The 14,354-nt window shown below is 32.0% G+C and overlaps 1 protein-coding gene and 1 long non-coding RNA gene across 4 annotated transcripts in view; one reads left to right on the top strand and one right to left on the bottom strand.

Annotated features, from left to right (window-relative positions):
• Positions 1-14,354, bottom strand: part of LOC134695509 (microfibril-associated glycoprotein 4-like) — a 15,136-nt gene continuing 782 nt past the window's right edge. Inside the window, exons 2-6 of one of the 2 annotated variants that reach the window (XM_063556786.1) lie at positions 9,949-10,278; positions 8,208-8,332; positions 6,422-6,518; positions 5,964-6,128; positions 1-294 (exon numbers count right to left, since the gene is read on the bottom strand). In XM_063556786.1, the coding sequence (XP_063412856.1) occupies positions 47-294; positions 5,964-6,128; positions 6,422-6,518; positions 8,208-8,332; positions 9,949-10,207 (894 nt within the window). In that variant the 5' untranslated portion in view covers positions 10,208-10,278 and the 3' untranslated portion in view covers positions 1-46. Of the gene's footprint in view, positions 295-5,963; positions 6,129-6,421; positions 6,519-8,207; positions 8,333-9,948; positions 10,546-14,354 lie in introns of both variants that reach the window. The other variant, XM_063556785.1, reaches the window with a different exon arrangement.
• The window catches only part of LOC134695514 (uncharacterized), an 18,301-nt gene continuing 16,743 nt past the window's right edge, over positions 12,797-14,354 (top strand). Inside the window, exons 1-2 of one of the 2 annotated variants that reach the window (XR_010102784.1) lie at positions 12,797-12,811; positions 13,465-13,540. This is a non-coding gene — a long non-coding RNA (uncharacterized LOC134695514). The other variant, XR_010102782.1, reaches the window with a different exon arrangement.

The following is a 14,354-nucleotide window of genomic DNA, read 5'->3' on the forward strand; positions in this document are numbered from 1 at the left end:
ATTAGGCAACGTGTTATCTGCGTCAGTTCTGCCATATGAAATAAAATCAATGACGACGTCGAATCATCATTTGTGTCTTTTTGAGGGAATAATTGTAACCTTTCCAGTGGTACCATTCAATACCATCTGCAGCTGACTTGTGTGAACCATTAAGGTACAATCCATTCAGATTGGAGTGATGGCAGTTTTTATACCACCAAGCACCTTTAAATCTATTTGGACAATTACTGGAACTGTCTCTATCAAGCGTTGAAAAAGGCTGACCATTGTGAGTGGTCCTGTCCAAAGAATTTCCTATATAAAAGAAGAAAAAATATAACAATTTACACTTTATACGTGTTTTTTGTACATGCTAATACAATACATGTTTTAAAACTATGTGTATGTATTTTCACACGTAAATGTCTGGATATAATTTCACCTTCGCACGGTGCAAATCTGTGAAAATGAAGAAAATATGTTCACACGCGTACGTATATGCTTTGATACAATTTCTCCTATCCATGAGCTGTGTCAATCTGTGAAAATGAAAAAAAAACATGTTCATACGTAAATGCCTGGATACAATTTCTCCTACCCCTGAGCTGTGTCGATCTGGGAAAATGAAGAAAACAATTTCACATGGATGCGTATATGCTTGGATACATTGACTCATATCCATGAGTTGTGTCACTTTGAAAAAAATTAAAAAAACATGTGTATACGAATATGCCTGTATACAATTTCTCCTATCCATGAGCTGTGTCAATCTGTGAAAATGAAAACAAAATGTGTTCATACTGATATTCCTGGATACAATTAATATTGCTCATACCTATGAGCTGTGTCAATCTGTGAAAATGAGGAAAACCTATTCACACGTGTGTGCCTGCATACAATTTCTCCTACCCATGAGCTGTGTCAATCTGAGAAATAAAAAAAAGCTTGTTTATACGTATATGCCTGTATAGAATTTCTGCTATACATGAGCTGTCTCAATCTATGAAAATGAAGAACAAATGGATTCATGGTCAATAATTTGAAAATTGCGTAATAAGGAATGTATATGTTATCTTTGTTTCACAAATTTCTGTAAAAATGAAAAAAACCCACTTGTTTCACAAATATGACGACAGATGTTATCCAATTGTAATACTGAAAATTCAGAAATTATTGCGTGCATTTATTATTGCGATTTTGTCATTTTAGACTTCAATGCGATTTTAATTTTTACGATTTTGAGAAAAATCCTGTTAAATTCATATAAAATATTTCAAAATGCGAGTTTAAATTATTGCGTTTACAACTCAGTCGCATTTTTCGCAATAATAAATACCTCGCATTAATTTCTGAATTTACAGTAACCAAAATCCCTTCATTTTCCGCTAAAAGGCTTATACCGAATTATACTGATCATTATATGACTAAACATTTTCTGTTTTCTCATTGGTAAAGGCATATGAAATTATCATTGATACAACATTATTTTCACCGCGCTAAATACCGAAGATATTAATATAAGAGTTGGAACAACGTCCGTGTAACTGAATATAGATATTTCAAGGCAACACCAATGACGTCAATGAAATTCTAAGGTTTTTTCTTCTTGTTTTCGGTGTTTTTTTTTCTCTTTTCTTCTTTTTTGTGTATTTGTTTTAAGATTACTTTAATGAATATCTTAACTAAGCAAGCGCTTAAGCATATACTATGCTCAATATAATAAAGGGCTGCGCTTTAGTGCATGATACGCCCGTTGCTCTTTTAACTTGTCTTTTATGCTTTAAATGAATTTATATGATCAACTAAAAATAGTGTGAGCCCTGTCAAATACCACCCCTCCCAAAATAATAAATAAAAATGCACAAAAAAATTGGCACTATTTAAGTCAACAGAAATAAACAATTTATCAAATGTGCATACAATTTGTGAAAGTGCTAGTTATTGTCCCCAAATCCCCCCTTTTTTAAGCATAAAAATTCATAACACGGAAATGTAAAATATGAAATTTATAAAAATTGAAAGGGAGCTTACATCAATAGATATAAGCAATTCACCAAAGTTTCATGGATATTGGTGAAAGCCTTTTTGAGTTATTGTCCACCCCTTTTTTTATGAATAAAGCCCCATAAATCCAAAACTCAAAATCTGAAATTAAAAAACAAAAACAAAAAGGGATCTTACGTCAATAGATGTACACAATTCCCTTAAGTTTCATGTAAATTGGTGAAAGTGTTTTTGAGTTATTGTCCGAAGTGTGGACGACGGACGGACGGACAACGGTATACCATAATACGTCTCGTCTAAAAGACGGGCGTATAAAAACAGGGAGCAGTTCTAAAAAATATCTTTGGCAAAAATTTAAAAGATGGATAAAGATAAAAAGTCATATTACAACACAATTGTTAACTTTTTATTTCAGTTTATACAAAGATTTATCAACGCCAGAAATATGAAAACCACACGCTACCATTGTCCTCGGTGAATATCCCATCTCTTGGTTTGATAAATCATTAGATCAACCTCATCAAAAGTCACTTATTATATATAGTCCTTATATTCATCAATTAATAAGCAAACCGACGGATGCTGCATCTAGACCTTGATATGACAACCATTTTGAAGCAACTGAGGTTATCAGCGGTGGGTTATGTGTCATTGATTCTTAAGTTTATAATGTATGGTTTTATACGCTGTCGTTTGCCTTTTTATCTTTTTGCTCTCTGTCACGACATTGTTAAGTTTTCTCTCAACGTATATGCAGGATACAGATAATAAAGGACGAGCGTTAGCAAGTACTCATCATAAACAAAGGGATTGTCATTCTCGTTTAAACTTGGATATTGTTAAGTGCTTAAGACTCTAATGATCTCTTGATTGGTTGTTTTCAAGAAATACTTTCATTGTCAGTGCAATGTTTTTAATGAAGGCTTCATTTTAAGATATTTTCATTTATAAATTAGCTTTATTAGTAGTGTAACGACTTTCTTATAGTTTTGTTTTAAAAATAAGTTGACACAACAAATCAGTGGAAAGGTGAGAAATGTATACCAATTGTGAGTATGCATGTACATCATGTAATATGTTAGCAAAGTTTTATCTTTTTTGTTTATTCACAGTAAAAATTAAGAAATTCTAAATTTTATTTTACATGCAATATTTTTTGCTTTGATCTAGGTTTTTAATAGTAATTCTTTCAAAGTGGAAAATTTGAGACTTGGTTTTTTTTAGAGAAAATTTGTCAAGGCAAATGTCAAGAATGTGTCATTTAAGGTTACAATACACCATTAGATTTTATGGGCGCAGCCATTTTATGAGCATAACATGGTGTTCAGAATTAAGAGTATGGCGAATCCTGATTGGTCGATATGTGCGCCCGTTATTTTTTATTATTAGAGACTTCGTGCACTCTGCTTTATACAAAAGGCAAAATAAAAATTATTCCGTAGCCCTAAAGGCACTGAGATGACTTTTCAACGCTAGGACAAGACACGTATTTTTAAGGGCAAAATTGATAGGCATGGGAGATAAGTCCAAAATACGCTAAGAAAAGCAACGCGAACCTATATTTTTTGGACCAAAAAATACTGTCCTAATAACGTTTCTTTGATTCTAGCAAGGTTTCGTTAAAAAAATCAACTTCCTAAAGTCTGTGTCTCGAAAAAGGCTACCATTGTCGCCTATGGGGAAATTAATTGTTTATTTCAATCTATACAGCATCGACATTTCTTTATCATAGTGCTCAAAAAGTGTCAAAAACAGTCATTTTACTTGACATTTGATGTGAAACCGTATTTTTTGGTGACAAATGAAATATTGATTATCTAGTTTTTAAGCTATAGTCTGTTTCATATTTGTATTGCGTTTCACCTTAGAAACATGGGTGGGCTCGACTTTTGACTTACTGTGGAACGAATATGTCATTTTCTGAAGTTCTGTTGATTTGTTCGAATAGAGCAAGTACACGTCTAGAGTTTGTGAATATAAATCGATTTTTAAACATAACAATCTCGACCCAAGTGCTGTTATCGAAATTACCAAATTCAGCGAAAATGTACGGAAATGATCCCCTTCGAACATTGAAATGTTCACACGAATAACAAACTAAAAGAATAAGAATAAGCATGCCATTTTGTAGTTAACAAACAGTTATCGATGTCAAAACACAAATATTTACACATATTCCATATTTTGAAATGCTATAGTCTGTTTCAAAAATGTACTTTTATACGAAAATGGTTTCATTTAAAACTGTTGTTCAAAATTCACCGTAGTAGTTATATATTGGATTGGTTTTGGTATCAATATAATCAGTACTTGATGATATATAAAGAATCATTGGAGAAAGTGGGCATTATCTTCAGTCCCTTTTTAACAGTACCGCATTTACTCAAAAAAACAAAAAAAATTTCTTCACATTTTTCGACTGGGGTCACCTCCGATAAAAAATTGTGAAAATTCAGAGAGTAAAGCCAGAACGGTTTGAAGATGATTTATTTGTGGCATATATATTTGTGCATCTAACGCACTATGAATTGCACGATACAAGAAAGTATTAAATACCGTATAGGTTACAATACACCATTAGATTTTATGGGCGCAGCCATTTTATGAGCATAACATGGTGTTCAGAATTAAGAGTATGGCGAATCCTGATTGGTCGATATGTGCGCCCGTTATTTTTTATTATTAGAGACTTCGTGCACTCTGCTTTATACAAAAGGCAAAATAAAAATTATTCCGTAGCCCTAAAGGCACTGAGATGACTTTTCAACGCTAGGACAAGACACGTATTTTTAAGGGCAAAATTGATAGGCATGGGAGATAAGTACAAAATACGCTAAGAAAAGCAACGCGAACCTATATTTTTTGGACCAAAAAATACTGTCCTAATAACTTTTCTTTGATTCTAGCAAGGTTTCGTTAAAAAAATCAACTTCCTAAAGTCTGTGTCTCGAAAAAGGCTACCATTGTCGCCTATGGGGAAATTAATTGTTTATTTCAATCTATAGGATGTACTTAAAAAAAAGAATTTGCTTTGATCTTGGTTTTTTTAATAGTAATTCTTTCAAATTGGAAAATGTGAGACTTGTTGTTTTGTCTCCATAACAATCAGACAATAATGTATGTAGGAAAATGATAGATTCTCGAATTTAATCTGCTTAGTTTTACCTCCCAAGTTCATGGAGAAAATAAGTCAAGGCATATGTCAAGAATGTGTCATTTAAGGATGTACTTAGTCCAGGTTTAGAAATTGTTTGTTGTATGTCCGGGCTCCTTGTCTGTTCTACTATTAAGGGTAAAATAGTTCGCTAAATAACATCGATTTTCCCTTTATGAATATCAGATTTGATCAAATGAGAAAACCGTTATGCAGACGACTCATCAATTTTTGTAGTACATGTACACTGTTTAATTAGTTATGAGAATGTCCGAAATAGGCATACCGAATTACTTATCGTCGCTGGGCATCTAAAATGTTGTAAATTATAAATTTGTCAATAAAAAAATATCTCACAAACAGGCTTTGAAAATTTTTGCAAAATGCATGCTTCCAAAATGTCGTATGTGAACTTGAACATTTTTGTAAATAGCAGTGAAATAAAGACTTTGACATGTCTTGAATATCCAAGAACTTAAACTATTTTTAGAGAAGTAAAGAAATGTACAATTATTTTTTTCCTAAAGCCATTCTACAACGATTTTCAAGTTTTCATACAACATTTTGGAAGCAAACTTTACAAACAACTGACATTGGCAATTTCGTAATATGTCTTATTTCACACATTTTGATTGGTCTAACTGTATGCTATTTTGTAATACAAAAGACTTCCTCCCAACCAGACCATTGGTGTCAAAATGTATTTTTAGCCAAAAAAGTCATATACGACATTTTAGAAGCCCATCGACGTTATATATTGTATGTTTTGTGTATTGTTTGGTGCTTAAATATTTAAAAAAAAAAAAAAAACACAAAATGTACCGACCTGCATTCCCGCTGTATCCTTCAACGTGTAGGGTAAATTTTGAATGTACGTCTCCTACATAAAACGTCTTGTACCTCGCATACCTCTGTTCTCCTTCAAGATCCTCCATAAGTATGTACAGTTCATATTCATCTTTTGTTGTAATTTCATGAATTCTAGAATTACCTTAAGGTAAAGTGTTAGATCGTCAGAAGTCTCATAATATAAACAACAATAAGTATAGTCATTACGTTTCATATCAATACCATTTTACTTGTGAAATCACATATTTTAAGTTGTCTGAAATTGAAAACTGTTTAAGTCAAGTTTTCGATTTGCATATTCTCTATAACCAATATTTCATTACAAATGCGGAATGTGCAAAGCCAAAATTTATTTACTAAGATGGCATATAACCTATAAAACAATAAAGCCTATTTCATATACAGCAAGTGAAGCCGGATAATAAGATGGCTTACCTAACCAGAACTCTCCTGTCGGGTCACCGAATCCGTTCTTGTAATCCGTCCAGTTCCGAAAAAAGTCAACACTGCCATCTTGCCTCCGCTGAAAAACCTGCAAATCATATTAGATAGCAGCTGTATAATTTTAGTTAGATTTTAAAAAATAGCCTGATCATATTGTATCTTTCTTAACTTTTTCATTTTATGATTTTAACATTCTAATTGACATTTTATCATTTTCTTTTTTTTTTCTGGAAAGAATTAACAAGTAAAATGTCAATATTCTCGCTCCTTAGAAATATGTTTCTATCGGTTTGTTTTGGATTCATGAATCTATACATAACCTATGTGATTATTTTGAACTTTTTTTTATTTAATTTTGTAATTGACAAGACACGGATACAATTTAATTTTGATTTAAAGGATTGACATAGAATATGAATAACAAGCACAAAAGCAACGTGCTAAATTGTATAGGTGATTAAATAAGAAGAATAACACTAGAAACTATACTTAATTCAAACAGTTGCGGATTCAGAAATATTAATAAGGTGGACCACCTTCTATTCTAAGTGGATGCCCGTTCCAGTCATCATTTAGTGATTCCCTATAAAATAGGGTTTTATGCAGACTTCAGCAAAACCAAAAAATTAGATATCAACGAACATGTAAGTTCGCCTTAATCCACGAAAATTGGTATCCACGAAAATTAATGAATTCACAGTATACATGTACATTTAGATTCTACCACTAAATCAAGTGTTTTAGGATATTTATCGACTCGTGACGGTTAAATTTTCAAACTTAAAACTTTAATATTTAAAATGTTTTTGTCAAGATTGGTTGAATATCGTATGGCACAATATTTTGTGATGAAATCTGTTCCTCTAATATCTTTTTAACGATATGCAGGCACACTCGATTAAGACATACAAGGCAAATCATGTTCCAAATATAATGAAATTGCATACACAGTACCAAGCCAATCACTTCCCAGATTGGTCTAATATTTACATAGTGTTATTTTCTTATCACAACCTTTGATTTCAAACAATAACGCGAAATTATTTTTAAAGGATCAGCAATTAGATGTGTTCAATTATTTTCTTCATTTTCCCAGATTGACACAGCTCAGGGGTAGGAGAAATTGTATCCAGGCATATGCGTATGAATATGGTTTTTTTAATTTATTTTCACAGATTGACAAATCTCATGGATAGGAGAAATTGTACCCAGGCATTTACGCCTATAGTTGCCTAAAAAGTCCATGACTAGAAAAATGTTAATGCAATAGGCATGGACGTCTGTTTTATTTGATCACAATAGGAAAATCAGAAGAAAAGTAAACAAATTTGACGTCATTATTGACTTTCGACAAATCAACAACTGAGTTTAAACGAATAACATATTGATTAAATTACAACAATCAACAGGTCAGGAAATGATAAATCAAGTAAGAATTAAAGAAATGTATGTATGATGCGTGAATCATACGTAACTTATAAATTAACTTCTAATAAACCTTTGAATTTTTGAAATACTAAAGCTGTTCTAACTCAGGCATATATTACCTTAGCTGTATTGTCATATATTACCTTAGCTGTATTTGGCAAACCTTTTTGAATTTTGGTCCCCAATGCTCTTCAACTTCGTACATTGTATGGCCTTTTTAACTTTTTGGATTTGCGCGTCCCTGGTGAGTTTTTTTTATAGACGAAACATAAATATGCGTAAATACAAAATTCAATCCTGGTATCCATGATGAGTTTTTTAACTAAGAAAAAAACCGTAAACAACTTACCAACCAACCACCTTCTTCGATGTTCATGTCACAGTATGTTTCAAATCCCCTTATATCTGAGGGATATATTCGGTATATCCCACTTTTTGACCCTGTGACATCTTCGCAATCTCTTGGATATTTATCTGTGGATGAAATGATACAATCCGTTTTAGTTTATATGTCTCAATTTTAAGTATAAAGTATTTGTGCTTGAGATCTTTATACTGTGTGTTTAGGGTTTGAATGAGTGACTCATCAACATTATAATCACCTTCTTATATGTTTTTGAACCGTGCACCGGTATGGTGCGCTCGACTGACAAAGTTTGACAGTTTTCCAGCCCTAGCTCTCTCTTAGCACGTCAACTGCCTCCAACTATAAAATTTGGTAATCACCGGAGAGCCATTAATAATGAAAGCAGCGTCAACTCTCATTAAACAGTCCATCAACCAATAACCGTGTTTTAAATCACCAAATTCTCGTAGCTTTTAATAGCAGATGCTATCAAATAAAACTGTTATTAGCAGATCGACAGATAATACTGACTGTAGAAAAGAGAAATCGAAAAAAACATACAAAACCGGTGTTACAAAAATATAAACATATCAACAAACATCAATAACAATATTCCTGATATACAGACATTTAAATAAATAAACTAATTTCTCTGAAGAGGTCTTGATTCTTATACATCTGTCGTTGTTCATGCAAGTTAAATTCCGGTAAAAAATGATGTTCCTGAGATAAAAATCTTATAAAAATGATGGGATTGTAAACCGATAAGTTTGACTTATTTGTGAGAATTTGCACATACATTAACATGAGATATATTCGTAGTGTCATTGAAGTGGTGAAATAAATTAAATCATTATGAATCATTAATATTATGGTCAATCAAGTTCAAAATCGCCCATGTCAACAGCATTCTACACCTTTGACATTGTAAAAAAATGTAAGCAGTTGTCCACCAAATGAAAACGAAGTAAGGAATGATACGCCATCGTCAGGCCTTTTATACAGAGGAAAATTCATATCGTATAGTCGCCTTTAAACTCACTGACACGAGATATTTGTAACTATTTAATATAGAAAAAAAAAGTAATTATTCAGAACAAAACTATTAACAAGAGGATATTTTTTACCAAAACAAAATGTATGTATAAGTGAAGCTAAACTCTTTTTAATTTTTTTGTTTGTATACAAAGTAATTAATGTTGGTAGTCGATATCTTTTATTACAAATTGTTCAAATACAGGTGCACATTTTGAAATTTTGTAACAAAGCTATTCTCAAAAACATTTCATCATGTTCATAGCTCTAAATAACATTATAATTAAAAAGAAATGTGAGAAATATTGTAAGGCGTATAATTCGTTCTTTCACAATGCCAAATTTCATTAAATTTTCTGAACTTTGATGAATTGAGGGAAAACTGTAGGAGATTTATTTCATAAATTTCCGTTCACACATACAATAATTTGTTGATAGGTAAGACAAATTCGAAAAAATAAATTAAAATGAAAAGTAAGGAGCAAGTAGAGACGTTAAAACAAGATTTTAACCAGATTAAGACAATTACAATATTGTTTTCATTACAAACAATGGAGAACATTAACGAGTTGTAAAATCAAGTTGAGTTATAATTTATGGATAATATATCGATGACACTGATCATTCAAATCTTTGATAAAAAAAACCTTCGTTCAAGTTTGAAACTTTATAGCATACTGAAATACTAATTAAATCTATTCATAATTACCTGTCATAATTTTAGACGTTAAATCCGATTTCAATATGGAAAATTTCTCTATCACTACCCTTTCCATAGTTTTATTTATGTAGGTCTTTATTGCCTTATTCAGGTTTTTTGTATCCAGCTTAGCAACCAATGGAACATCATCATTACTAATAAGTGGCATCTCAACTTCCGTATCTGGAGTTTCATGTAAAACTAATCCATTTCCAAGTCCAAGTCCAATACATAACATTATTGAAATCATCATGGATAACGGATACATTCAATACTAGGAATAAACAGAAATGTCAGAACAATCTAATTCACAGTATAGCTTTAACCATTTGCTGAGAACTGTTCCCCGCACAGAGCAATACAATCAAAATTATAACTATAATATATGTGTTTTGTAAAGCGACTCGTGTGATTTCTGCACTTTTATACAGTAGAGGTAAACACCCAGTTTGCCAATAACAACAATGTATCAAATTAAAGATAATCAGTTATCTTTAGAAATCATTGCTATGACCAGAATACAAGTACATTATCCAGTCAGATAACCTCAGCCTCCGCAATTTCATCTGGTTGAGTAATTATCGATTGTTATATCACGTGCTGTTCCTTTAAAACGTTAATTAGAAACAAATATTCTGTTTGTGTAAAGATATATCTTGCACCTGCTTTACAATGTCACTGTTGATATTATGTGAATATCTTGAAACAACAAATCAATCCTAATTCTTAAAAAGCGTTTTGCATTATTTTAGAAAAGAGAGAATTTCAAGTATTTCTTACAATAAAAAAGTAAATTACCATACCTTCAGCATCATAGGAATGCCAAAATACAAGCTGTATCTGCGTATTAAATACTAAAAAACTACTTATTTTCGCGAGCGATTTATTATCGAGACTTCCACGAGGATAACTATTACGCGAATATATAAATCGTTGCCAATATGTAAAACTTGAAATTTATTTTCCTCATGACTGCATCTTCATCAGGTAAATTTTACAATGATCATGAAATCGGTAAGACATGTTAGAAAAGGCTTAACTCCAAAAAAAAGTAATACGAAAAAATGTTTGTTTACAAGACAAATAGTAAAATGCTGAATAGCAATAGAACATCTTTCAGGAATTTCACTAATTCTGAACCATATTATTATAATTTGGTGTGCCAATATCATTCTGCACTTTCGCTTCAAACAGGTTTCAACAATTGCTTAAGTTGAAAGATTCCAAATATGTAAACCTCAACATTTATTGAAGAGGCATTATTGCTTCATGTGCAACGCATGCTGTGAAATTTGGATCTTTTAATTTTTACTCGTAAAATATCTGATCTCCGAATGGACCACCGATGGATGTGTCTCCTTGATAACATTATCCTGTTAAGCACGCATCCTTAACTATCCGATTCAACACTTGATAAGATAAACACCACCAAAAAGAGGAAATTATAGGAAATGATATTTACAGAACTTAACACTGTTCTGATCTAAGACAAAGAGAATCGAATTGAAAATTAAATACAACGTATTGTATTGTTCGTGTTGATGAACTATAAACTTTTGTTTTGTCGACAACTGCTGTCGTTCTTTCTTTTTTGCGTTGTTAGTATGATATATATATATCACAGTAGCATGGGTTCGAATCCCGGCGAGGGAAGAACAAAATTTTTGAAAAAAAATCGCAAATTTTTGGCTTTTCCCTCGCCGGGATTCGAACCCATGCTACTGTGATATCGTGACACCAAATCGCCTACACTGCAGCCGTCCCGCTAGACCACACGACCACCTGGGCTCTCAAAAAAAGAGCTTTCGCTGGCCGTGTGTTACCTTTCCTCGTCAGTTTAAATCTAGCGGCGTACTACAGTACATGATATATAAGGCATGAAGATGTTATTGTTACAGATCAGCTAAATTATCTATAGTAAAGGATCCTACAAATTAATGTAATATACAGTCACAGAAAATAATTATATTTATAAGTACGTCTGAGTCAGTGACAACTCTACAACAGATGTATCCATCGGATCGTCATCAATGATGGTGATACATGGCTGTGTACATAATGTATATAAAACTCGTCGAAACATCAACCCAACAATGTTAGATCTGTAAATTTGCTTTCGCAAATTTTTGGTTCTTCCCTCGCCGAGATTCGAACCCATGCTACTGTAATATCGTGACACCAAATCGCCTGCACTGCAGCCGTCCCGCTAGACCACACGACCACCTGGGCTCTCAAAAAAAGAGCTTACGCTTGCCGTGTGTTACCTTTCCTCGTCAGTTTTAATCTAGCGGCGTACTACAGTACATGATATATAAGGCATGAAGATGTTATTGTTACAGATCAGCTAAATTATCTATAGTAAAGGATCCTACAAATTAATGTAATATACAGTCACAGAACATAATTATATTTATAAGTACGTCTGAGTCAGTGACAACTCTACAACAGATGTATCCATCGGAGCGTCATCAATGACTCAGACGTACTTATAAATATAATTATTTTCTGTGACTGTATATTACATTAATTTGTACATTAACTCTGGTCACAAATAAACTGACAATTCAATGTTCAGATATAAGAATGTCTAATTAACCAGGTATTAAGTTACTGTATAACTATTTCTTCAATTTTAATTAGTGAAATTAGACAAAATTAAGAGTATGACCACAGTATGTACTTAATACGTGTTGGCTTCATTTCTTCCTGCAGATCACATGACATGACGAAATTAACAAAATAAATTATTTTTATATTTGTACGTTTATTTTGTTCCTGATCGGTGTTGATTGGCTTACATAAATAAAGTGTATACCGTACGTATTTAAACCCACCAAAACAGTGGAAATAAATAAACGTTTATTGCATTCAGGTAAGATCATATTCTAAAAATGTTTTAAACTATTATGTGCTTGATATGATTTTCTCAAACATATTGTATACAGGTTATGTTGCCAATGTTCTTACCTATATCGAGTACTTCAATTAAGACGTGGTGTGTATGTGAGGTCCGAATAGAGCTTACGATATGGTTCGTAACCTGTATTGTTGACACCTCTCCGTTTGATCGTTTGTAGATAGCTATTTGATGGTCAGTTTTATTACGGCTTTACATATTCAATCTAATACATACCACGATATGTAATTATCAAAGAAACATTCTATGAATATGTGCAAATAATCATAACAAAGTTCTTGTATGAAATTATTGTTTGGCAAAAAGAATACAAACATGACGAAATGAGAATGAAACAATGTTTTAAATTGTTATACATTTCTAAGCATTGTACACCAGCATATGTACCTAATACAAACACGGACATGACATAGATAGATAAACGAATCATAAAAATCATCATTACCTTTTATTCTAGATAAAAATTGAATATGACTTCCTTTTAGTGACTGTTACCTTTTATGATATTCTATTTTTAACTTCCAATAAACAACTATGCGAGTACTATAAAATAATATTAGCTGATTCGTTATCCAGTATTTAAATTTCGATGTATTGATTCGTTACAGGTAGAGATTTCAAGCAGTATAACTATAATAAAGGTACATACAGAAATGAAGAATTTGATTTTAAATACAGTTGAAGGTAAGGGGGCTTTAGTAATTTGTTATTAGTGATTTAATGTCAGAATTGATAATTATCCTCAGAGTTGTAAACACTGATTAGTTGATTTGTCAATGAGACAACTTGTTCCATTTAATGTTAATGTTAAAAACCTCGAGCGTCTGTTTTCCGTGGAATAACCTTTTAGGGTTTCGTAGATCAGTTAAAACTAGGTTTAATTCTGCCTTTCTGCAATATATTTTGTTTTGTCGAGTGAAATAGTAAGAACTGTTATAGAAATGTGCTTAGGCACTAGAAACACGATAAACCAGATAAAAATCACCAGTTGAATAAGAAAATGCCTATATCAATTCAGAAATATGAGGGTTGGTTTTCGTTCGTTTTAATTTTTAGATTGATAAATGTCTTGTAAATGCATTAGGAATAAGTGGGCACGCCTCTAATTCCACATACAAAACATCATTTGACAAGGATCAGATTGCCAGCTCATCTGCATGTTCGACCATAGAATTGTCAGTTATACTGACAAAGATTCTTTCCGCAATGAAAGAGGATTTCATAAATATTGAGAACTGTAAACTCGCGTAGTGGTATAAACTATATATGAATTTTAAAATACCCTTAAAGAGCTTCTTAATAGATAAAAATCTCGATATTTCTCTGAAATTAATTATAATATCAAAATTTTAACGTGTCAATCCTTTATACCTCCATACCCCATGTGTAATTAAAAAATCGTCTAAAAGACATAATGTATATCAACAATGGTTTTCAACATAAAAATGGCACCGCACGTCATACATGTATTTTTATTGAATACAATACGGTATATTTT

This window comes from Mytilus trossulus, chromosome 13, assembly GCF_036588685.1.
Source record: "Mytilus trossulus isolate FHL-02 chromosome 13, PNRI_Mtr1.1.1.hap1, whole genome shotgun sequence".
Taxonomy (NCBI): Eukaryota; Metazoa; Mollusca; class Bivalvia; order Mytilida; family Mytilidae; genus Mytilus; species Mytilus trossulus.